The sequence below is a fragment of the Halichoerus grypus genome, chromosome 5, assembly GCF_964656455.1.
Source record: "Halichoerus grypus chromosome 5, mHalGry1.hap1.1, whole genome shotgun sequence".
In the NCBI taxonomy this organism is placed as follows: domain Eukaryota; kingdom Metazoa; phylum Chordata; class Mammalia; order Carnivora; family Phocidae; genus Halichoerus; species Halichoerus grypus.
The window spans coordinates 149,000,458-149,026,934 of NC_135716.1; the positions used below are offsets into that span (position 1 = coordinate 149,000,458).

The 26,477-nt window shown below is 34.0% G+C and overlaps 1 protein-coding gene across 6 annotated transcripts in view; it reads left to right on the forward strand.

Annotated features, from left to right (window-relative positions):
• The window catches only part of LOC118544703 (BEN domain-containing protein 5), a 1,415,283-nt gene that overhangs the window by 286,324 nt on the left and 1,102,482 nt on the right, over positions 1-26,477 (forward strand). For all 6 annotated transcript variants that reach the window (XM_078073180.1, XM_078073175.1, XM_078073174.1 and 3 more), the window contains one exon: positions 1,430-1,554. In XM_078073180.1, coding sequence (XP_077929306.1) covers positions 1,430-1,554 — 125 coding nt within the window. The remainder of the gene's footprint in view (positions 1-1,429; positions 1,555-26,477) is intronic.

The window sequence follows — 26,477 nt, forward strand, 5'->3', positions numbered from 1 at the left end:
TCTGTGCCCCGGAGGAGCTGAGAGCTCGGTCCCCACTCAGTGAGCCCCCAGAGGAAAGCCGTCATCACTCCTGGCTCCCCAGTCTCCGGCCGCACTCCGTGCTCACCCGGCCTGTGACCGAGCATTTCTATCTCTGGCACACGACCTCGTGTGGCGTCTCCAAACCTAGCAAATTCCTGCGGTGTGCTCCTGCGCCGCTCCTCCCAGGGGGAGGAAGGGCCGTCTCCCTGGATCTGCTGCTTTTTGGGTCCCTGCTGGAGGAGCAGTGGCCCGACTGTGCCACGGATTTCGGTTTATGGCAACCCCAAGCTGAAAGCCCACTCCTCAGCTCCGTCTCTGCAGCCAGTTCCATGCTCTGATACCCGGGAGTTCTGCTGCACTCAGGTACCCCCGTCTTTCTGTGACGTAGTGGGTCCTGAGACCACAGTGCCCCAGCGAGTGTTCCACCCCTGATTAGCCACTGGAGTGACATCCCTCACCCCAGAGCCAACTTCTAAAATTTCTGATTTTGTGCTCGGCTGCTCTATCACTTGACAGTAGCGGCTTATGGAGCCCCCCTCCCCCACCGTCTGTCTTCCCAAATATCGCCTCCGCAGCACATATACCAGATATCGCCTTGGATTCACTTCTCTGAACGTCCTACCTTCCAGAAAGTGGTCGCTTTTCTGTTCAGAGTTCCTGCTATTCTTTTTTTCGATTTCCTGTTGAGTTTGTAGGTGTTTAGAATGGTTTGATTCCTATCTAGCTGAATTCCTGGGACTAGACGAAATTTAGGTCTCCTACTCCTCTGCCATCTTGCTCCTCCTGAAACCTACATTTTTGATATAACTGTTCTGTTGGTGGAGAAAATGGAAATTTATTTCATGGCCGTTGTGAATTTGTCATTATTCTTATGGAGCAACTACTTCTAATTTTTGTTTTAAACCTTATTCTACATATCCTTTAACATGTTCTGATAGAAGTTCAGAAATTACCAAAAATAATACAAATTGCTTAGCATTGTTGTGAGAAATAAATTAAATTAGAGGTAGACATAGTTTGTATAAAGTTTAATACAAAATACATAAAGTATTATTGTCCTTTTTTCTTACTAGGAAACTGAAGTTTGGTTGTGATTCTTCCTTTGTTTATTGGGGCTTGCCACATGCTCCATGGAACATCCCCGTCTAATAACTGTCACTCGTAGCACAAACAGATCTGAATGATAAGTACTAGAAGAGTTGTTTGTACCCCAGCACGGACTAGCTGGAAGGCTTCTCTTATCCTGGGCTGTATTCAGAGTTGGCAGCCTTATAGATTGTGAATGCTGAACCTAGAAATACTGAATAATGACAAATGTTGCTTTCAGAGTTCACAATATTTAAATGTATGTGCTATTGAGCTGCCTGAATTTCTATTAAAACACAGTTCTTTTAATTTCTATCACCAGGTAACCTTGGACGGGTAGACCAGGTCTCTGAATTTGAGTATGACTTATTCATTAGGCCGGATACCTGTAATCCACGCTTCCGAGTCTGGTTCAACTTTACTGTTGAAAACGTGAAAGAATCACAGGTGAGGAAATATTGAGGGAAATATTGGATATCTTCAGTGTGGTTTGGTAAGAATATTATGCTTTTGTTTTACTTTAGAAATCTCAGTATAACGACCAGATTAGGAATATATTCTGGTATATCTCTAGCAATGATATAGTTCTAAGAGATATACAGAAATATGTATAATATGCTGGCTTTTGTTATCTGGTGGTCATTAAATAATACAAATAGATTATCTGAGAACAGAAAGTGTTCTTTACTGATTGAAGAATTAGTATAATGTGCTGGGTTTCCTTGAGGAACCATTGAAAGTGACTTACTATTTTTATTATAGAGTGTGTTCTCTATATTACTTTTCTTTATAAAGATCTGTGAGGGACATTTCTCACAGGCCTCAGTTTCAGAAAAAGCTTTTCTTATTTTGTACAAGAAGGTGTTTATATCTTAAAAATAATGATTCTTGTAACTCATCCTGTTTTCCCTTTTTTTTTTTAATCTGTTGGGAAACTCAGATCCAGTTTTACAGCACTCGCTAAACTTTTTGGCTTATATTTCTGTGTACTAATTTTTCTTTCATTCTGATCATATTAAGCTGTCTGTAACCACAATTTCTTCATCTATATTTTCAAACAACGTATGTTTTTTTATAATCCTGTTCAAATATTTTGACTGAGAGAGTATTAATGAAAATAGAACTAAATGTATATGCCTTAATAAACATCTAATCCTAAGAAATCACTTATCATTCTGTTTTATTAAGACAGCTAGTCATGGAAAACTGCACAAACTTTGTACATATAGTGATATGACTTTTTTAAGCAGATGAAAGCGTAGGCTTATAACCGAATATTTATCTGCCTTCTTCCAACAGGTCATCTTTTTCTAGTATACTTGGGAGAAAGGGAGGGTTGGTTTAATTTTTCCCTCCCAAGTCAGTCCATTCTGTTTCCTCGTTCAATTGGTTGCTTACTTCTCGCCATTTTTCTCAACTTCAATTAGATTCATTTTTCTGGCAGTGGTCAGTGTCTGGAATTTAGGGATTAGATTAACTCCTGTTACTGGCATGCTACCTTCAGCAGGAGAGGGGTGCAAGGAAGAGTCACTCCAATTTACTGTCTATTCTCTTAATTCTCTACACCACCACTGGCACATGACTGTTTGTAATGACACAGGTGTATGTAATGTTTAATGAAGTTTAAGGGTTAACTGGAATGAATTAAATAGATGGGAGAACTCTATATTGTTGGCTAAACATGATTTGGGATAAGTGGGAAAAAATGTTAAATCCATCACAGAAAGCTGCTTAAGGACATAACTTTAGTTCTTAGCTTTGCTTCTTAGTTTTACTTACACTCCCATGAGAGAATTCCTTTTTCAGCTTTTCCCAGTAGGAGTAACAATATTCTCTCCTTTACCCACCTTAGGAAAACCTGCACTTTCCCTAACCAGGGGTTCACCTGACAATAGGAGTATCCTCTTGTTCCAATAAGACAGTTAGTAATTATCAAAATGCATTTTCCAAGTCTATGTTACCGAGTCTTAAGAGTATAACTCACAGCAGGAGACTTTAGCCACATCTACAAAACTGAGTCTTGGCACTCCAACTTTGGATCCCCTATCAAGCTCTCTCTGCTACCATGAGATAGACATACAACTGCTTATTCTTCTATTGGTGTCTCCTGTCAGTAACTTATGGTTGTAACATACACCACTGAAAAACAAATGATAATTCTGAAGCAATATAGTCCATGCATATGAAGGAAGGGAAACATTTTCTTAAAAGCAGTATAATCTGCCAGGATTTCTAATTTCCCAAAGGGGTTTACTGTTTTCCTCTTTATGCACAGCACATGCACGTCCTTCAGCTTGCATATTGCATCCAGAAATAGACTAAATCCTAAGAAATGAGACCTATTACTTTTCAAACAATAGAATCCTCTATCCTAATCATATCTTTGCTAAATAGAGACTTAGTTAAAGCTCTAAAATTATTATGGTTCTTTAACTTTGGGCCACATTAAATTCTTAGCCCAGTTTTTCTTGCACTTTAGTCTCTGTACAAATAATATTCTTACATAGCTACTCTGGTTAGGAGGAACAGTGAGGAGTGGTTTGACTAGACAGGGAAAATGTGTTTCTTTTTTGGGGGGGGGCAGGGACAGAGATAGAGGGAGAGAAAGAATCTTAAGCATGCTCCACGCCCAGAATGAAGCCCAACACAGGGCTCGATCTCACAACCCTGAGATCCTGACCTGAGCTGAAATCAAGAGCCCATTGCTTAACCCACTGAGTCACCCAGGTACCTAGGAAAATGTATTTCTTAAGTTATACTATGTGAGATAGTTTTTTGGACAGGTTACTCATAAATTTCAGTTTCTTGTTCTTTGCTCTTCTAGTTGATGACAGGTATGTTTTTTTTGTTGTTTAAAATGTCTCTTCCAGAGTGTTACAATTTTTATACTATATGCTAAAGTCATACAGCCTCTTTTGCAGTCTTGCCTATCAGTTAAGGAAGTAACATGAATGTGTTCCAAGGGGTTATTCTAATAAGAGAGTTGGTGTTGTTTCTATGAATGCTTATTTTTAAAGTTGGAGGAACCAATATTTACTCTGACTCTCTGGGTTTCTCTCTTCATATCCAGTGCTATTCTACTGTTGTTACAATTAGAAATCATGAACATGTTTATCTGGTTTCCTGGAGTGTGATGCTTTATCAGCCTCTTTCTTTGGGCCATTGCTTCATCAACTGTAATCACATAATATAGTTATGGAAATCTGTCTCAAGATGGCATAAAGATCTGCTAGAAAGATACAATATGTATCTCTCACCCACAGGATATTTGTTTTCATGGTTGTCTACATGAAAGAGAATGGTTTTACTATTAAGTTTGACTTGTAAGGTCTGTTTTTATAATGTCTCTTCCTATCATCTTTTCCATCTCTCTAATTTCCGTTAAAATGAGACCTTCATGAATGTAATCTAGTCAGGAACCTTACTTAGGGTTTAGTGCTAGGAAGCAAAAGAAATATTAGTCATCAAAGTCTGAGTCCATTAAATGAATGTTAAAAATTACAGCATCAAATATACCATATAAACAGGTCTAGCTCTTTGGTTATTTCCCTTGACATTTGTAAGAAGTGATGAAACTTGGAATATATGGTGCTGTATTGTAGGACTGATATATAAACCCCCAAAAGTGGTTGCCAAATAGTGTGTTTGCAGGAGTCTATGTAAACTAACATCAAGATATTTTTATTAGAAAGTAAGTTTCTCTCTGAAAAACTTGTAATAAATATTCTTATGTGGAAATTTATTATTGATGCAGCAAAATACTTGTGTGATGTGAAAACAAATCTTTCTGTTTAAATACTCATGACAAAACTTCAGCCAATAAGAGTGGGAAAATGATATGTCTTGACTTTTAAACTCTGTTTTCTTTCCTTTATATTGTTTTTATCTCTTTGAATTAATTTTTCCTTTTTTTGATTCGCTGATGCTCAATGTAGTAAATTTTGAAAATATAGACAATTATAATAAGAGAGAAAAAGCACACACAAAATCATACTGTCTAGAAACGAAAATTAACTTTTTGGCATATTTACTTCTAGGCTTTTTATTTCCTACTTTATTTTTTGGAGCATAATTAAATTTTTTACCATATACAAATTTTTATGTTTTGCTTTTAAATAAAATAAATAGTATCAGAAGCAATTTTCTATCAATAAAAACTTCATAAACATGACTGTATATTTATACTATTGGACCATTTCCTTTCTCTTGGGCATAAAGATTATTTTCCATTATCTGTTGTTATAAATAACACTGTAATGAATATCTTCATGTATGAAATGTTACCCATATTTCATTTTCCTTACTTAGGATAAATTCCTAGGAGGGGAATTGATAGATAAATGATATGAATATTTTTGTACTCTTCATACATATTCTATATTAATATGTACCAAAAAAATGATACTATTTTACTGTTGTATCAGCAGTGAGATGCTTTTCCTTGAATTTCGTGTTTTGACTTGTTTCATGAGTTCAGTATTTCATATATTTAGAATAAATTTTTTTTCATCACTTACTTTGAAATTTTACACAAATAAATCGGATATACTTCAGTGTTTCAGGACTCTAGTCATAAAGGAATGAATTGCATTCCAGCAACAACATGAGACAACAAAACAGATCCATTTATTATTTTGGCTCTTTTTCTCAATTCAGCAGTCCTCTTTAGTTTAAGTGTGCCAACTGACTGTCCTCTTAGGTATGTAATGGAAAATTAAAAAAAAGAAGTGTTTTTTTACACGATGAAGTATTTCTTACATTACTGTATGCAGTAATGTAGCTTAAACACACACACACACTTTATATATGACATGTCTGAATTGGACTTCAAAATTCCAACAGTTTGCTCTTCTTTAGTCTCCATCCTGGAGATTTTAGGTTCAGTGAAACTTCATCCTGGCCAAAATCAACAGTGCACAGAGGCAGCATATCACAGTAGAAAGAGCACAGACAGTGGATTCAAACACATTTGGGTTTATTTATTTATTTATTTTCTTTAAATTTTATTTTAAAGATTTTATTTATTTGACAGAGAGAGACAGTGAGAGAGGGAACACAAGTAGGGGGAGTGGGAGAGGGAGAAGCAGGCTCCCCCCTGAGCAGGGAGCCTGATGCGGGGCTCGATCCCAGGACCCTGGGATTATGACCTGAGCCAAAGGCAGACGCTTAACGACTGAGCCACCCAGGCGCCCCCACATTTGGGTTTAAATCCTGACTCTGATACTTGTGAGTTCTTTTACCCTTGATCAGTTAAATTAATCTCTTGGTGACTCAGTTTTCTGTAAATATACTATAACTTCATGTGAGTGTTGTGAAAATTATGTGGACAATGTATGCAAAGAGCCTACCATGGTGTTTGGTAGATAGCTAATAGGAGCTCAATACCTGTTGGCTATTGTTTGTATTAAAACACCAGAATGCTAGAAATAATACTAACAAAACAAGAGAAAACACTGTAACAGATTATTACTAGATTACTGTTAATGGGTTTAGTTTTTTTTCTCTTCCTTTTTATTCTGCTTATTCTCTTCTTATTCCTCCTCCTCCTTCTTATAAATATATTATTGATCATCACTTAGGCTGAATTGTAAGCCTAGCTTTGCCACTTATTTTCTAGCTCTGTGACCATGGGAAAGTTACTGATCAATTTAAATCATCAATTTTTACATCTGTTTAATGTTTTAATAGTATCTAGTAGAGTTGCTCTAAGAATTATCTGTGATAATGCATGTAAAACACTTAACCCAATGCGTGGCACATAAGAAGTGAACAAAAAATGTTAGCTATTAATATTACTATACTTCTAATACTCCTTCTACAAAGTATAACACAGGTTCTCATTTTCCCTGTCATTCAATTTGTTATAAAAATAGCTAACATTTATTGAATACTTTTATATTATAGGTACTATGCTAAATCCTTTATATTAGTTTGTTTAATCTTCAAAATAGTCATTTGTCTTAAGTACTATTATACCTCCTCATTTTATAGGTGAAGAAACTGAAAGAAAGGATAAATAACTTGTTGAAGATAATGCAATTAGTAGGTAGTAGAGTCAGGATTTGTACCTAACTAGTCACTGTAGAAAATTCGGAAAATATAAGTTAGTAATGGGAGCAAAGAAAACAAAACAAAATACAAGCCCATAATCCTACTAACTAGAAGGCATTACTGTGAACTTTTGGCATATTTATTTTTAGGCTTGCTTGTGTTCTATTTATATTTTGGAGTATATTATTTACTGGTTCTAGAGCTTTTTCTCTTCTGTCTTATGCTGCCTTTCAAAAAATCATCTCAGTAGATGCATAGAAACCAATAGCTAAAACCAATAGTAAAACCCATTTGAGCTAACACTTGAGCAAACTAGGATGAGAAAGGAACTTTTTTATTTGATAGAGGATCTCTTCAAAGAATCAAGATCAAGAATCATACATAATGGTGAAACTTTAAAAGCATCCATTGAAAATTGAAGGTGACACAAACACATGGAAAGGTATTCCATGCTCATGGATTAGAAGAGTTAATATTGTTAAAATGTCCATATTGTCCAAAGCAATCTATAGATTTAATTCAATCCCTATGAATATACCAACAGCATTTTTCACAAAACTAGAACAAATGGTACTAAAATGTGTATGGAATCATAAGAGACCTCAGATAGCCAAAGCAATCTTGAAAAGGAAGAGAATGAAACTGGAGGTATCACAACTCCAGATTTTAAGATATACTACAAAATTGCAATAATCAAAACAATATGGCACTGGCACAAAAATAGACAGATAGAGCAAGGGAACAGAATAGAAAATCCAGAAAGAAACCCATGATTATATGGTCAGTTAATTTATGACAAAAGAGGCAAGAATATGCAATGGGAAAAAGATAATCTGTTCAACAAATGGTGTTGGGAAAACTCGACAGCTATAATACAGAAGAATGAAACTGGACCGCTTTCTTACACCATACACAAAAATAAACTCAAAATTGATTAAAGACCTAAATGTGAGACTTTAAACCATAAAAATCCTAGAAGAGGGCACACAAGCAGTAATTTCTTTGACATCAGTCAAAGCAACATTTTTCTAGACATGTCTCCTTGAGGCAAGGGAAACAAAAGCAAAAATAAACATTGTAACTACATCAAAATTAAAGACTCTGCACAGCAAAGGAAACCCTCATTAAAACAAAAAGACAGCCTACTGAATGGGAGAAGATACTGGCAAATTATATATCTGTTAAAGGGTTAGTATCCAAAATATATAAAGAACTTATACAACTCAACAACAAAAAATGAATAATCCTATCAAAATGGGCAGAAGACATGAACAGAATTTCTCCAAAGAAGACATACAGAAGGCTAACAGACACATGAAAAGATGCTCAACATCATTCATCATCATGGAAGTGTAAGTCAAAATCACCATGTGATGTCATCTCACACCTGTCAGAATGACTAAAATAGAAAACACAGGAGACTATGAATGTTGGGAAGGATGTGGAGAAAAAGGAACCCTCATGTACTATTGGTGGGAATGCCAACTGGTGTGGACAGTGTGGAAAACAATACGGAGTTTCCTCAAAAAATTAAAAATAGAAGTATCATAAGATCCAGTAATTCCACTACTGGGTATTTATCCAAAGAATATGAAAACACTAATTTGAAAAGTTATATGCACCCCTTTATTGCAGCATTATTTACAATAGTGAAGATACAGAAGCAACCCAACTGTCCATCGACAGATGAATGGATAAAGAAGATGTGATACACACACACACACACACACACACACACACACACACACACACAGGAATATTACTCAGCCATAACAAAGAACGAAATCTTATTGGCAAAAACATGGATGGATCTAGAGGGTATAATGGTAAGTGTAATAAGTCAGTCAAGGGAACAAAAGTACCATATGATTTCACCTATATGTGGAATTTAAGAAGAAAAAACAAATGAACAAAGAATAAAGAAAAATTTTCACGTATCACAGAAACATCATCAACAAAGAAACTAAGATACCTAAGACATCAAAGAGGGCCCAAACAATTAGGGAGGATATATTTTTGTTTTTGTTTTTTAATAGAAAGGAGGGGTGAGAGGTGGAGGGAGAGGGAGAGCAAGAATCAAGTAGGCTTCATGCCCAACACAGAGCTCAATGCAGGGCTTGGTTTCACAACCTTGAGATAATGGTGTGAGCCAAAATCAAGAGTCAGATGCTTAACTGACTGAGCCACCCAGGCACCTCATGGAGGATATACTTTTATTCAACAAATATTTAATGACTACCTCTTTGTTCTAGACATAGTTGTAACACTTGGAATATAGTTATCAAGTGAGAAAAAAGGTAAGAGTACTTGTGGGGTTTCCATTCTAGGTGTATCATTGGGTCAAAGAGAAGGACAAAAGATAGACATAACAAATGAGGAAATAGTATATTAGAAAGTGATAATTTTAAAAGAAAAAGTAGAATAGATTAGGAGGGATATGTAGAGGAGAACAAAATGAATAGTCATTAAAGTAGGCCTCTTTGAGAAGGTAACATTTGAGCAAAGACAAAGGAAGTAAGAAAATATGCTTTACAAATATCTGGTAGAAGGGCATTCTTACAAGTTGGAATAGCTATTGCCCTAAGCCAGTGTCCTATTGGAATCATATCTGGTTCATTTGAGGTATAGCAAAGAAAGCAGCATGATTAGAGCTGTGTGAGCAAGGCAGAAAATAGTAGAAAATGTGGTCAAAGAAGTATGTATGTGGTAGGGTAGCAGTGGGTGGGTTGAAGTGATAATCTTGTAAGATCCAGTGGAGCAGAGTTTAACAGAGTAGTTACATGATATGACTGATATCATAAAATTATTGACGTTTCCCTGTTAAAAGTAGACATTAAAGACAGAATGGCCCAAGGATAGAAACAGGGATCCAGTTTGGAGACTTTTATTCTAATTTCAGTGAGAGAGATAGTGGTTTGGACTGTTATGGTCGCAGTTTAAATGGTGAGAGATATTTGAAGATACGGCCACAGGATTTCCTTCTGGATTTGATGTGGATGTGTAATCAAGAGAGGAATCAAGGATGACTTTAGGGTTTTGGCATGAGTATCTGATCTACAGAGATACAGAAGGCAGCCAGAGGAGCAGGTTTTGAGAAAGATGAGGAGTTCAGTTTTAGACAGGTTAAATATGAGATACCTATCATATATTCAAATACACTAATAAGTAGGCAGTTGGGATACATGAGTCTGCAGTCTGAAAGAGAAGTCAGGATTGAAGCTATATATTTGAGAATTGTTGGCATATAGAGAGTATTTAAAGTCATAAAACAGAGATGATATTACTACAAGAGTAAGTGTAAACAGGGAAGAGGAGAGGAATAAGTAGTGAATTTAGGGACCTCTGACTGAGAAGCCAGTAAAGGAAACTGAAAAAGAGCAGGTTGTTAGTAGGAGGAAATCCAAGTGTGTATTATCTTGGAATATAACTGAAGAACAATCATGAAGGAGAAGTGAGTAATGTACTGTGAAATATGCTGCTGATAATTTAAATAAGTTGGAAATACAGGATTGACTGTTTGATTTGGGATTATGGAAATTATTGATGACCTTGACAAATAACAGTTTTAATTGAGTGCTAGAATAGCCATTAGAGAATGAGAGCATAATATCCTCAGTGTTCCTCAGTGTTGTTTCATATTGCAGAATTTCCTTCGTTTCACAGGTTTTATAGTATTCCATGTATGCATATACCACATTTTCTTTATCCATTCATCTGTTAATGGACATTTAGGTTGCTAAATACTGCATGATTCAACTTACCTGAGGTATCGGAAGTAGTCAAATTTATAGAGTCAAAGAGTGGAATGATGTTTGCCAGGGACTGTGGGGAGGGGCAAATGGGGATTTACTAATTGATAGGCTTTAAGTTTCAGATAAGCAAGATGAATAAGTTATATTTATCTGCTGTACAATATTCCACCTCTATGTAGTCAATGATACTGTATTGTGCTCTTAATATTTTTTTAAGGGTAGATCTCATGTTAAATGTTCTTGCCATGATAAAGTAAAATTAAAAAAAAAAGACAATGGGAGGAGAGGCATTGGAGACATCTATTGTAGGCAACATTTTTTGAAGAAGTTCCTTGCAAAGAGGAGCAATTAAATGGAATGATAGCTAATAGAGGTAATAGGTCTGAGAAAAAAAATTTTTTTTGGTTAGGTGGAAGAAATAGTATGTTTATATCCTGATTAGCATGATCTAATATGGAACAAACAACTGATGATACAGAGAGGAGAATGGATAGTTTGGAGTGATATTCCTGCATATTGAGAAGAGACAGTTCATAAATTGAAGGATTGCTTTTAGGTAGGAATGCAGATAGATATTTCTCACATAGTAAGTAACATGTTGGAGGGAAGAATTCAGAGCTGATGCTAGTAAGTGGACAAAAGTAGTGGAAGTAATCTGTGGAGTTTTTCTTCTGTTCCTTCAATCCTTTCAGTGAAGTAGGAAGCAAGATCATCAGCAGAGATTGATGATGGGGGAAGGAGTTTTGGAAACTTGAAATGATACAAGGTATAATGTACTCATCAAAGAGAGTGGAAGAGTAAATGACCTATGGTAGAATAATATCATTTGTTGACAATAGTAAAGGTAACATTGAGATATACAGACATGAATTTAAAGGCATAAAATTCAATGTGAGTGTTTTTCACCTATTCCTTTTAGTTATAAGCATGCACATGCAGAATAGGGAGAAAGTTTGATTTAACCATAGTTGTGTTTTTACTTTTCCTGAGGAAACAGTATTTATTTTATTATATTTTTACTTTTTAATCAACTTGTTGTGATATGATTTTCATAGTCAAATTAAAATATATCACAATCAAAATGTAAAACATTTCCATTACTACCAAAAGTACCCTCACACTGCCTCAGAGTTAATCCTTTCCCCATATTGTTGTATCCTTTTACATTCTCACTAGCAATAAATGAGAATTTTCACTTGGTTTTTTTTTATATCTTCTGTTTCTCTCATCATTTTTATGTTATACATTAAATCTTTGAATATGTTTATAATATACTTGAATACATTTATAACTGTATAAAGACTGCTGAGAATTCTATTATCTTTGTCATTTCTGGGTAGATTTTTATCAATTGATTTTTCTTCTGATTATAGGTCACAGTTTTTTGCTTTTTGCATATCTAGACATTTTTTATTGAATCTGACATTGTTAGATTTTGTTTTCTTTTTTTAAAGAAAAATTATTCAGGGTTTTCTTTTTTTCTTTTTCTCTTTTCTTTTTTATTTCTTTTTTTCTTTTTTTTGGCAGACAGTTAAGTTACTTGTGGAACAGCTTGACTTTTTTGAGGTTTCTTTTAAATCTTTGTTAGTGCAGGCCTAGTTCAGTGATGATACACTTCAGTTCTACTAGGTCAGACATAGCCTTTCCAGAGTATCTACTGAATGCTCCAAATATTCAATGGGGTCTCTCTATTCTGGTTACAACTGGAATGTTTCCCATCTCTGTCTCTCGAAAGCCAGAGTGATAACAGGAATTATCTCATTTGTTTCTTTTCTCTTAGGGATCCTAGCTTTATGATGCCTATTGTCCAGTGTGTGAAAACATCTACTCATATATTTTATGCAGTTTTTTATTTGTTTATGGTAAGAGGGCAGATATGGAACAGTTACACCCACTGTGGTTATGAAGGCTTGCTTCTAAGTGTTGCTAAGGCAGGTCTAGATTAGCTTCTAGTTTAGGGCTGGTTTAACCCTGCTACTAAGATGTGATCTTTCTGGAGTCTCTAGTGGAGTATTCATTGAGGCTTCCACCCTGATTTGTTTGGATTTGAATGTCTCCCAGCTCTGTGTGAGTTTCTGGATTTCTTCTACCACTTTCTTATAATGGTTCTTTGCCTATTTTCCTGGAGTCTTACCTTATGCATATACAGCTTTGCATTCAGCCAGAGAATCAAGTTGGACCCAATACAAATTTATGGAGTTTTTTCTGTGCATAGTCTTCTCCAGTGCTCTGTTCTATGATTCTAGCCACATCATCTCCAACCCCACTCCTGGAACTCCAGCTTCTGTTCTTCAACTCAGTGAGTTATCATTTTGCATGAGTTCCCTTGCCTTGCATCATAGTTCAGAAGGTGCCACCAGACAGAAAACCTTAGTGATCCCAGGGCTTACCTGATTTGTTTCTCTTGTCTCAGAGATCAGTCATGAGTTGCCAGCTGTCTAATGCCGAAAAAAAGCTGTTTTATGTATTTTGTCCAGTGTTCTGCTTGTTTATACTGGGAGGATAAATTCAGTACCAGATAGTCTGTTATGGTTGTAAATGGAACATGGTTGTGTTTTCACCAGTACAGACCACAAACTAAGAGAAGAATGAGAGTCCAGGGTACATTGAAGAAAGCCTGGACAAGAGAGAGTACATTAAGGGAATAAGGAATAATGGTAAGGTGAAAGGTAGTGAAAACATTATAGATCAATACATTGAAGGTAGGGTGACCATATTATCCATATCCAGTCAATTTTGATAGTAAAAGATGATCTAATAATTATAACTAGATAGCAGTCATAAACCAGAACTTTTCTAGGCAAACAGATTTTATTCATCTCTGTTGGACATTCTGATGAAGTGAAAGTAGGTTTGATAGGTAGTGTAATATAGTAAGCTTCAAAGAGAATGGGTGGTCATTAGAGAGTAAGATGAATGAAAGAAATTGAAGGGATTGCAGTTATTGCAATTATTGGTAATATCAAGGTGTGAAGTAAGACTGTATGTGCAGCTAGATAAAGTATAGTGGAAGATAAGATATAGGAGAGATATAGGGGAGATATAGTAGCCAGAATGTTGGGAAAGATTGTCTCTGTGTATATTGGAGAAATGACCGTGAGGCCTGAAGAGCAGTCATTAAAAAATGAGGAGGAATGACAGAGGAGTAGGGAGATGCTAGCAATAATGAGATACAGTGGAGAGATGATCTGATGAATTGAGATTCAAAGGTGTGTTTGTGGAAGTGAAGGGCTCAATATTATAAGATGTCAATTCTCCCCAAATCAAACTTTTATTTTAATGCAATTCCAATTAGAATCCCCCCCAAATTCTTTTCATAGAATTTGACAAGCTAGTTTAAAAAGTCATGTGGAAAACCAAAGGGCAAAAATAGTCAAGCCAATTTTGAAGAATAATGAATGGGTATATGTTTATTTTATAGAAACCCCATATTTCAGCTAATAATTTTTATTTATAGCAAAACTGATTAAAATAGTATGGCATTGACATAATAATAGACAAATAGTCCAAATGGATAGTCTGGAAATCAGAAACAAGGTTATTTATATAACAGAGGTTTCATTAGAAAATAGGAATAGTAGGGTCTATTCAATCAATGGCACAAATTATCCCCATGTTATAGATGGATTAAATACTTAAATATGAAAATAAATTAAAAATTTAGGTTGTGAAAAACAAATATAAAATAAATATTTTATTGGCTTTGGGAGTAGGATTAAAATTCATAGGGGGTACCTGGGTGACTCACTTGGTTTAGCATCAGACACTTGATTTCAGCTTAGGTTATGATCTTAGGGTGGTAGGATCGAGCCCTGCCTCCGGCTCCATATTCAGCGGGGAGTCTGCTTGAGATTCTCTCTCCCTCTCCCTCCACGCTTCTGTCCCTCCACTTGCTCTCTCTCTTTCTCTCTCTAAAAAAAATAAATAAATCTTTAAAAAATTCTTATGCGAGGCACAGAAAAGCAAAATCATAAAGAGAAACTTTTGCGTTTATAAAAATAAGGTCTAGGTGACAAAAGAACCAGAGTTGAAAGTTATGCATTATTCTAGGAAATAAAATTTGTGTAATATATTACAGATATAAGATTGGTATCCAAAAAATATAAAGAACTCCTACAAGCAAAAAGAAAAGAAAAAGAAAAACACCCAAGTATACCAAGGATATAAATAGGCAACTCACTGAACAGTAAGTGATAAAGCTTTTCTTAAAAGTGTTGGATTGAGAAGAAGAAATTCTCTTAGAAATGAGAGAAAGAGAAGAGAAATCTCTCTCAGGTATACTGGCATGAAAAAGACATCTTTTGCTTCTTATTGTTCAGGGGTAGTGATCATATTAGAGTGTAGTGGGAAAAAGCATGAGTTCTGGCATCAAGATTTTTGTTCTGTTACTTGCTGACTTTGTGTCCTTGGGCAAGTTACCTAACCCTGCTAAGTAAGCATCCGTTATTCATCCATAGATTTGTTACAGTATTACTTGCTTTGAGGTATTGTTTTGGAGATCAGTAATAGATGTTTATAAAACACCTAAAGAATGTCTGCAACATAGGCATATATGTGTATTTTTAGCTTAAGTAACCGTATTTGTTGAATGGGGTTGATGGCACATTTATTTTAGTGTGGTCTTTGTAAGATACAACGTAAGTTAGCCATATTTCTGATTCATGGGGTGAGGAATTCTTTGTTTACGGAAACATTCAGAAGATAGGGTATCTAAGTGTTGATTTACTAAATTCTACACCTGAAACTAAATTTTACGCCGTGTGTAAACTAACTGGAATTTAAATAAAAACTTGGAAAGAAAAAAAAGGAACAAAAAAGATGATAGGGTAGTATTCAATATGCAGGAGATATGGAAAGCTTAAGGAATTTGCATATCAACTAACTATATTATTTCAATTTTTGTGCAAGTACTGCCAGTGGGAACACATTTTCATTTTTTCAAGTTGGCTTCTATTGTTTTTACTTGTAATCTTTATACAGATAAATTTGAGTTTCTAGGAAGTGCTAGTAGATCTAAGAACTATACATGGAATTACTTGCTTGTATATTTATAATAATGGTATACATACATATATATCAATGCCTTTGTGTATATAGTTTGTATATTTGTCCATTATATCACTTATACCAGATGCTATTAGTATAATTTAAAATAGCATTCAAACATAAACTTAGCTGGCATTATACTTTGTAGTATTTTTTTTTTAAACAGGCATTTTGCTATTACAACAGTCATGAATGATTATCATGTTGCTAAATCCAATAGGCATATTATATCCATTATTTTAATTTATCTTGCATTTGATACTGTTGACAGTTCACTGTTGGAAATTCTGTTTCCTTGGCTTTCCTGATATTTCTCTCTTGATTTTCCTTGTATCTCCTTTTTTATTTCTTCTGATTCTTCAGAAGTCCTTCATGGGCTTCTCCTATCCTACAAACTCCTTAAACATTGATACTCACCCTGATTCTATCTCACATCATTACATCCCTACATTTATATCTCTTTTCCATATTCCCAATTGTATCTTTAACTGAAAATCTCTCCTGAGATTAAAACTCCTGGATTCAACTGCTTTTCATACATCACCACTGAATGTCCCATGGTGTCTCAGATTCATCATTTACAGAAGCTCTTTATCTTATCTAAATCTGCCTCTTCTATCTATTGTATATTCTAGTGAATGTTACTACTCTCCATGCAGTCATTCAAACTGGAAATGTGGGAGTTATCTTAGACTTCTTCCCTGTGGATCCATATCTAAAAATAGTGATAATGATAATTATCATGATTTTAATGTAACCACCATTTAGTGATCGCTTATGCTGTGCCACTACTATGCTAAATGCATTGTTTTCAGTCTTCACACTAACTTTGAGAGGTTGGTACTATTATCATCTTCATTTCATAAATGACAAAATCAAATTTGCTCCCTGATTTTACCACTTTCAAAATCATTTCCTCAATTTCTGTGTGTCTTTCTATCTCTGCTACTATCATTCAATTTCAGTGTATTATATTAAGTTGCCTGACAATGGCAGTCATCTTTCAACATGTAGCTTTGTCCAGAGTCTTGTGCTATTTAAGTCCATCTTTTACACTGACCCGGAGTATTCTATGTAAACTGCAAATCTGACTTTGCTACTCCACTGCTAAAGCCCTAAAATGTTCTCTATTCCTTTAGAGTAAAATCCAGGTTTCTTAGCCTGGCATATGGTGCTCTTCACGATCTGGCTCCTGTCTAGTTTTCTTTGCCATAAATACTTATTGGCCTTCTTGTAGTTTCCTGCAGAGACCATGTTGTTTCTCACCTCCCTGCATTTTGCTCTTTCCTGTAATGCCCTTCCAATACTTCTTCATTTGGATTAAGTTCATGCTTTGGAGTCATACTGCCAGGGTTCATATTCTACTTAGCTATATATTGTGTGACCTTGGGCAAGAGATTTTGTGCTCACTATGTCTTAATTGCCTACCTAATACATGATACAGTATAACCAAGCTATTGAAGTTTTGCATGACACTTAGAAAACCCTCCATAAATGTTATTTTTCTTGGTATTAATATTCAAGAAATATTTATTGTGTACCTATGATATGCTAGACACTGTTCTGGGTAGTCAGGAATCAGCATTGAATAAAAGACAAGATTCTTCTGTTCTGGGGAAGCTTATGTTTTATTATGAGAAGAAAGACAATAAAGAGGAGAAAGTAAACAAATAAGATATTTATAGAAAATGGCACATGTTACCACAGTTTGTTTATCCAGTTAAGGGATTTTGCAGATGTTTCCAGTTTTTGGAAATTATAAGTTAAACTGCTATAAATATTCTTGTACTTTTTTATGTTTGTGAATGTAAGTTTTCATTTCATTTGGGTAAATACTTGGGAGCAGGATTGCTTGGTCATATGGTAAGTGTATGTTTAACTTTGTAAGTAACTGCCAAACTGTTTCTCAAAGTGGCTATATCAGTTTGCATTTCCATCAGCAATGTATGAGAGTTCCAGTTACTGCATATCCTTGCCAGCACTTGGTATCATCAGTATTTTTTTAATCTTATACATTCTAATAGATGTGCATTTGTATCTTGTGATTTTAATTTGTATTTCCCTAATGACTAAAAACTTTGAACATCTTCATGTACTTATTTGCCATCTGTATTTATTCTTTGATGAAGTAGCTACTCAAAATTTGTGTTAGTGTTCTAAATTGGGTTGTTTTATTATTAAGATTTGAGAGTTTCTTAAAAATTCTAGATATAAATCATATATCATCTGTTTTGCAAATATTTCCTCCCTGACTGGGGTTGATCTTTTTATTCCTTTAAGAGTATCTTTCACAGAACAAATTTATAGTTTTTGTAGAGTCCAGTTATTTTTCTGTTATGGATCATGCTTTTGATGTTAATTCTAAGAAATCTTTGTCTAACTGAAGATCACAATATTTTTTCCTATGTTTTCTCCTGAAAATTTTGTGGTCTTAGGTTTTATATTTAGGTCTATGATCCATTTTAAATTAATATTTACATATGGTGTGAACTAGGATTGAGTTTTTCTTGGAAGGTTGTTTTTTTTAATCTTTTGCATATGGATATCTATTTCAGTACCATCTTTTAAAAAAAACCCTGCCCTTTCTCTATAAAATTATTTGCATCTTTGTTTAAAATCAGTTGACCATATATGTGTGGGTCTATTTCTGGACTCTATTTTGTTCCATTGAATTATATGATCATCCTTTCTCCAATTCCAACTATCTTGATTTCTGTAGCTTAATATCAAATCTTGAAATCACGTGGTGTAATTCTTTCAACTTGTTATCTTTTTCCAAATTCTTTTGGTTATTCTAGCACCTTTGCCTTCTCACGTAAATTTTAGAATAAGTTTTTTGATTTCTACAAAAAAAAAAAAATCCTGCTATCCTGCTGGGATTTTGATTGGAATTGTATTGAATCTTTAGACATGTAGGAGAAATTGACATATTGACATCTTAACAGTATTGTTTCTTCTAATCCATGAGCTATAAATATATATCTTTTCATTTATTTTATGTCTTACTTGATTTCTTTCATCAATTTTTTTGTTTCTAGGGATTTTTTCCCCAACCTAGAGTTGTCACTTATGTTTTGTTAGATTTATGCCTAAATATTTCTTTTCTTTTTGGTACTGTTGTAAATAAAATTATTTAAAAGTTTTTAATTACTAATTGTTCTTTGTTAGTATATAGTAATATGACACTGACCTTATAATCTGCATCCTTGCTAAACTGAGTAATTACTTCTAGTAGTTTATTTGTTAATTGAGATATTCTGCAGAGGTAATTATGTCATCTAGGAGTAGAGAATGTTTATATCTGCATGCCTTGTTTTGTTTTTTAATTCAAGAAGTTTTTCTTGTTGTTTCCACCAGCTATGGCCACTATTACAGTGATGAATAGGAGTAATGAGAGTGGACCTGATTGTCTTATTCCACATTTTAGGGGAATGCTTTCAGCCTTTCATCACTAAGTATGATGTTACTTAAGATGTTATGTAGTTTTTTTTATAGATGTCCTTTATTAAATTGAAGACATTCCCTTTCACTCTGAATTTGCTGATAGCATGAATGGGGGTTGAATTTTGTCAAATGCCCTTGCAGCTTTTGAAGCAAAACATAGTCACAAAATTTGATAGTTGAAAGTAATCTTAATGACCATTTCTTCATATCTGAAGCCTGCATATTTGCTGTCACCTGAAAATTATATTCTTAAAGTAACATGATGACTCTCTATAACTAAAATATACATAGTTGCATAAGGGACTTTACTAGATTTTCATTTATTTAATTATTTAATAAAGTATACAGCTGTGAAGTAAGAATCATTAAATTAGGCAACAAAACTGAGACTAATAGAAGGAAAGTAACTAGCTGAAAGTCAGCAGTCCAGCCACCTATGACAACTTACATTCTCCTAATATATTGTGTTCTTTTTGTCTTTTAGCCTTTGTATCCATGTTTCTAGAATACCTTTACACTCTTCATCTTTCAAACTTTATATCTTTTCTTATATATAGTAAACCTGAGGTTTAGAATGATGAAATGAGTCACTCAATGTTTTACATTTAGTTTATGGCAGAACTAAACTTACAGCTCAGATCTCTTGACTTCCATGCTAGTTCTTTTGCCCCTTCACTAAGGTCTGCTCTGGTGTTGATTTTAAATATGGTTTCATTTTCTTTTCTTATTTTTGTCTCTCATAATGCAAATGTCTTGGGGACTTTGCTGATGCTTCTCTGGTAATGTTCCACATATAGATTTTTGGCAAACAACTTTCACTTTCAAAAATTAGTATATCAAACCTAATTTTATACCAAGATTACTCTTCTCATTGATTCTGTTGCTCTGCTGAATTACAAGTAGAGTGTAGAATAATTACTTTTGAGTATAATAAATTTTTCTAAATTGTTTTAAATTTGTAGTATCTAAAGTAAAGTGATGTTGGTATAATCCAGGAATTTTCTCTTAAACATTTGGAAATATTATATTGTTAATATGTGTCATTAAGTAAAAACAATAGTGTATAAATGGACTGGATAAATGGCAACCAAATATGGAAGCATTTTCTTTTCCTTTTTATTCTCTTTTCCATTTTCTCCCAAAGATAAAAAGTTAATCTGTAAAATATAGTATTTGGTGATCCAACAATATTTACTGTGTCATATTTAAAAAACATGTCTGAAAAATAACTATGTTTGCTTCAGGGTATTTAACTTCTATATGTGATTGATATTCACTGATTTCTTTTTTTAAAAATTCCTTTAGTCAGTTGATTGAATATACTTAATCACCCAATTCCACTTCAAAAGAATGGAAGAAAGTTGGGAGCAAAGAAGCTGAGCTACTTTCTTTTACTGAATTCATCTGAGTATGTAATGAATGTTTAGATTGGGAGGATGAAACTCTAAGGGAGAGTGGAATCAAACATTCCTGAATTTAAATTCAAGCTTAATAACTACTCAGTAGTTGTTGGCTTTCAGCTGGTTACTTAACCTCTGAGTCTCATTCTGCATATCAAATAACATTATTTCAAGGCATTGTTGTTTATATTAAATGAAATAATTACGTGTGTTAATTTTGTTTGAAATTAAGTAATGAGCATGTGGTAAAGTCCCTGGCACATGGTTTACTTCAGAAAACAATTGTTAAACTTATTCAAGAAGTATTTATTAAGAATCTGTTATATGCCAGGCACTATGCTAGGCACTAAAGATATAGTGGCAAAAGAAATGTCCTATGAGTCATTGAGCTTATATTTTAGTGAGAGAAACATAAACGGATAAGTAAATGAACCTACAAAATATTATGTTAGTTTAGTGATATGTTTTATGAGGACAGTGAACCTTATCACTAGTCTAAATTATTATTTTAGATTCTAAGGTAGTAACAGTCCCTATCTAAATCTTACATGTACAGTTAAGGCTCAGATGATTCTCTAAGCGTCATAGAATGTTGTTGCAGTGTTGTTTATTCATAAACAAATAACTGAGTCATTGATGAAAAATGGGAGTATGACTAGGGAGAGTAGTTACATTTATTCAACAAACATGTTTATGACCAACTGTGAATCAAGGCATTTGTATAAAGAAGTCCCTTTTTGAACTAACGGGTCATGTACTCTAGTAATGAGGATGAATCAAGTATACAAAAAAAATGTAAACCAATGAATAAAATAATGTTTAGTACTAGAAATACAGGTAAAATATTATGAAAGCTTACCACTTTTAGTTGGGCTAGGGCTCAGGGAATATTTAAAGGAGGGTTATAGACAGAAGACATTACTAGATTTGGTCCTTAGAGCTAGTCTTGAATAGGGAAAACTCATCTTAGTCAAATAAATATCATAAACCTTATATGATAGCCAAAAGCTTCAATTAGTAGTGAAATAAGTGGTAAAAACAATCAAATCGTATCACGGTGTCAATTTATATAAAGCAAAACACATCTTTCCATTTTCATTAAGATTGTAAAGTTGGCCATAGAGTAGGGAAGTCATATTTTACCATTTATTGTACTTTAACATGAACATTGTGTGATGTGATATGAAATGGTTACTTGTTTATGAGGAAAACTCTCATATGAGTTTCACTATGAGGAATTTTCTGGTGGATTTTTTTTCTTTTACTCTTTTTGTGTGGTTTTTAACTGCTAAACAATTAAAGAAGATCCAAATTTATACTGGAAACTTATTGTGACATAAACTTATAAATATTGCTGTTGCAATATAAATAAAACACAGATGTAGAAAGTGAAAAAGATCTTTATGCAAATGAAACTCTGGGTACTAGAAACAGAGCAACTTAGGCTAGATGAGTCTTAAAACTATGGGTTGTTGGCTGATCTACTGCCAAAGGAATGAGAGATTGATATTTAAATTTTATGCAAAGTTTCATGGGTAGTCTAAGCCTTGCTTTGGCAGAACAAAAGCAATAAAATCATGAGGAAAAGGCACTGAAACTTTTGTAGGCTTTGATTTGCTAAATGCTAAAAGCTTTGAAGTCTAACCAGATGAACTGTCAGAAACTCCCATAATGTTCCCATATGAGTCTGGAATGGTCCAAACTGCTTGGAACCTGCCTACGTTTGTGTTCACCTTTGGATTTCAGCTAGCTTGCTTACAGCACTCTGTAGAGTCACAAACTAAATGTTGATGACTTTTTGATCTTGAACTCCAGTTTCACCTGATCCATCTTTCTAGCTGTCTGCTAGAAGCCTCCACGTTAATATTGAACAATAACTTTCCCCAAAGTCTGTATCTTCCTTTTAGTCTTTTGGTTTATTGCATCACTGTCTATTTGATTACACAAACTAGAAACTTGGGGTTCATCCGTGATGATTCATTTATTATTCATGCTGTTCCCTCAATTTGGAAAGCCTTTCTCTAGTTCTCAATTTGCCTGGCTAACAAATCCTTTAAGATATAGGTAAAAACTCTCTTCTCTGAGAAGCTTCTTCTTACTTCTATATTGTGCTCCTAGAGCTTTTGTGCTGTTGCCAACACAACATTGTTATCACATGATGTAATTGATGGTTTGTATGCCTCTTCTCCCACTCCCCCAGGATTTTTAGCTAATTTATATTAGGGACAGAGACTTGATTTCTTATTTATATTTCTGCAAAATGGAGCTTGTTGTGAGGAATTAATGAGCTTATACTGGGATAAAAAGAGTATCAATAATACTTAGCTATTATTATTACTATTATTAATATATAAATGCTATTATTATCTTGGTTTTCTCAGTACTTGATAAGCTGCCTGCCTTTAAAAAGTGAGTATGTTAATAAAATGAATGTGTTTTGCAATTATCTTTGCAGTGACACCCTGGTACTGTGTCATTTCTGACATCAAGACTTCACTCTTTTTGGGGTAACCACACTTTCCTTTTAGGCTGATCTGCTTCTCTTGTCAGTTCTTTATCTGCTAGAATCTGTACCTGAACTCAGAGGCCTGGTGCATGTTTTTTTCTCTTTTCAACCTAAAATATATGTAGGGACCTTGGAACCAGTAAACAATGATTGCATACAGATAAGATGATGAAATTCAACATTGAGGTAATATAGCTGTTACAATTATCTGACAAGGATTTTAAAAATATATTTTTATATTATAAAAATACTTTAACAAGCTATTACAGCACACCTAAATGGGAAAAAGATAAGTTTCAGTAAAGAAATAGAAGCTGGAAAGAACTAATAAGAATTTTAGAACTGGAAAGTATAATAAACTAAATTAAAAAACTCAAAGGACTCAACAGAATGGAGAGAACAGAAGAACAAACAGTGAACTTGAATGTAGAACATAAAAATTACCCATTCTGAACAAAGTAGGAAAAATAGAAAAAAATGAACAGAGCATTAGGGACAGGTGGGAATGTAACAGATCTAATATTTGTATCATTGGAACCCCAGAAGAAAAGATGAAAGAGGTTGGGGCGAAAAAAGTATTCAGACATATAATGGTTGAAAATTTCCCAAATTTGGCAGAGATAAACCTATAGATTGAGTGAACCACAAAATGGATAAAACCAAATAAAACTATGACAGAACACGTAATAGTCAAACTATAAACAAAGGAGAAAAAAATTTCATTATCAGTAATGAAAAAACAATTTGAATGATAGAAGATTAATCCTCAGAAACCATGGGAGCCAGAAAGAAGTGCTTAACATTCAAGTTCTGGTAGAAAAGAACTGAACTGTCAACTCAGAATTCTGTATCCAGTGAAAATGTCCTTCAGGAATAAAGAGATAATCAAAGCATTTCAGATAAAGGAAAACTAATACAATTATTTGCTAAAGAGGTTTTCAAAATGAAAAGAATATGATAAAAGAAGGAATTTTGCAATTAGGAAGGAAGAAAAAAAACAACAGAGTAGAAATATAGGTGCATACAATAGATTTTTCTATTCATGAGTATTTTTAATTATGTTTGAAAGTTGAAATAAAAATTAAAACATTATCTAATATGGGTCTCAAAGCATGTAGAGGAAATACTTAAGATAATTGTTATATAAATGGTAGAGGGCAAAAAGATGCAAGGGGCTGAAAAGTTTTTAAACATTTTACTCAAATTGGTAAGTATTGATATCAATAGATTATGATAAGTTAAATATATATGTATAGTGCAATACCTAGAACAACCTATAAAAGCTAATCAAAGAGATACATTCAAACACACTGTAGATAATTCAAGTGGCATTCTTGAAAAAAGATAAAAGTCCAAGTCATCAATAGGAATACATGAAAAAAGAAAATAGAAAATGAAATACAGAGATAATCAATAGAAAACAAAATAAAATGGTAGGATTGTGTCATAACATTTCTGTGATTACATTAATTGTAAGTGGTCTGAATATACTAGTTAAAAGATAGAAATTGACAGTGCTAAAAAAATTGTATACTGCTTACAAAATTGTATACTATCACTTCAAATATAATGTTATAGATTGGTGGAAAACAAAACAATGGAAATACATACCATAGAAACACCAGTCTGGGGTGCCTGGGTGGCTCAGTCGTTAAGCTTCTGCCTTCGGCTCAGGTCATTATCCCAGGGTCCTGGGATCGAGTCCCACATCGGGCTCCTTGCTCAGCTGGGAGTCCGGTTCTCCCTTTCCCTCTGCCCCTGCTTGTGTCCCCTCTCTCGCTGTGTCTCTCTCTGTCGAATAAATAAATAAAATCTTAAAAAAAAAATGATACTATAATAGACTTAAAAAAAAAAAAAAAGAAACACCAATCAGAAGATACCAAGAGTGGATATATTAATATCAAAGAAAGTAGGCTTTAGAGCAAAGAAAATTATCAGAGAGGGACTTTACATAATGACAAAAGTGTCAGTTCACCAAGAAAATAATAAATGTGTATGCACCAAACAGAGCTGTAAATGGTATGAAGCAAAAACTGATAGAACTAAAAAAAGGAATACAACTTACCAAAATTTGTTGGATGCCATTTAAGCAGTGCTGAGAGGAAAATTTATAGTACTAGAAAGCTTATTGTTAGAAAAGAATAAAGTCTAAAATCAGTAATATCAACTATTACCCTGAAGAATCCAGGTAAAGAAGAGCAAAATGAACCTAAAGCAAGCAGAAAGTAAGAAATAATAAGGAGAACAAAGCAATATTAGTTGAAAAGAGAATACCAGTAAAGAAAATCAATATAACAAAAGTAGGAAAAATAGAAAAAAATGAACAGCATTATAACAAAAGCTGGTTCTTTGGAAAGGAGCAAAGAAAGGATTAAAAAAAAAATCTAGCAAGAATGACAAAGAAATAGATGGGAGACACAAATTATTAATATCAAGAATAAAATACAAGACATGACCAAAGACCCTGAAGACACCAAGAAGATGATAGAGCATTACACAGAAGAACTCATTTGGCAAGTTAGATGAAATGGAAAAATTCCTTGAAATCTACAAACCTCCACACTTGGTAAATATGAAATTTATAATTTGAATAGTTTTATAACTATTCCAAAAATTAAACTTGCAATTGGAAAAAAAAAAATCCCTAAAAGGAAATCTCCAGGCCCAAAATATTTCATTGAAGAATTTTACCAAATGTTTAAAGAATTAACAATTCTACACTATCACTTCCAGAAAATATAAGACGAAGAAACACTTTCCAACTAATTTTATAAAGTCAGTGTTACTCTGATACTAAAAATGAATAAAAGAGTAAAAACAATACAAAGCAAAATTGTAGACTGATGTCCATCTATAATGTTGATGCAAAAATTATTAAGTATCAGCAAAGATAATTCAGTAACATGTGAAAATAATTATACACTTTGACCAAATGGTTTACTTCATTAATGCAAGGCTAGTTCAGTATTCAAAAATCAAGGATTGGAGAGACTTTGGAGAAAGGGCTTGAGTACCTCAAGATGGATAGATGAGGCAGAGACACTCTCTTTCCAAAAACCCCATCCTGGCATGGAACACATAATAGGGAGGAAATCTCACTAGTTTGGCACTTCTGGAGGAGCAAGGGGTTGATGCCCCACATCAAATATCCCATCTCCTGGGATGTGCACC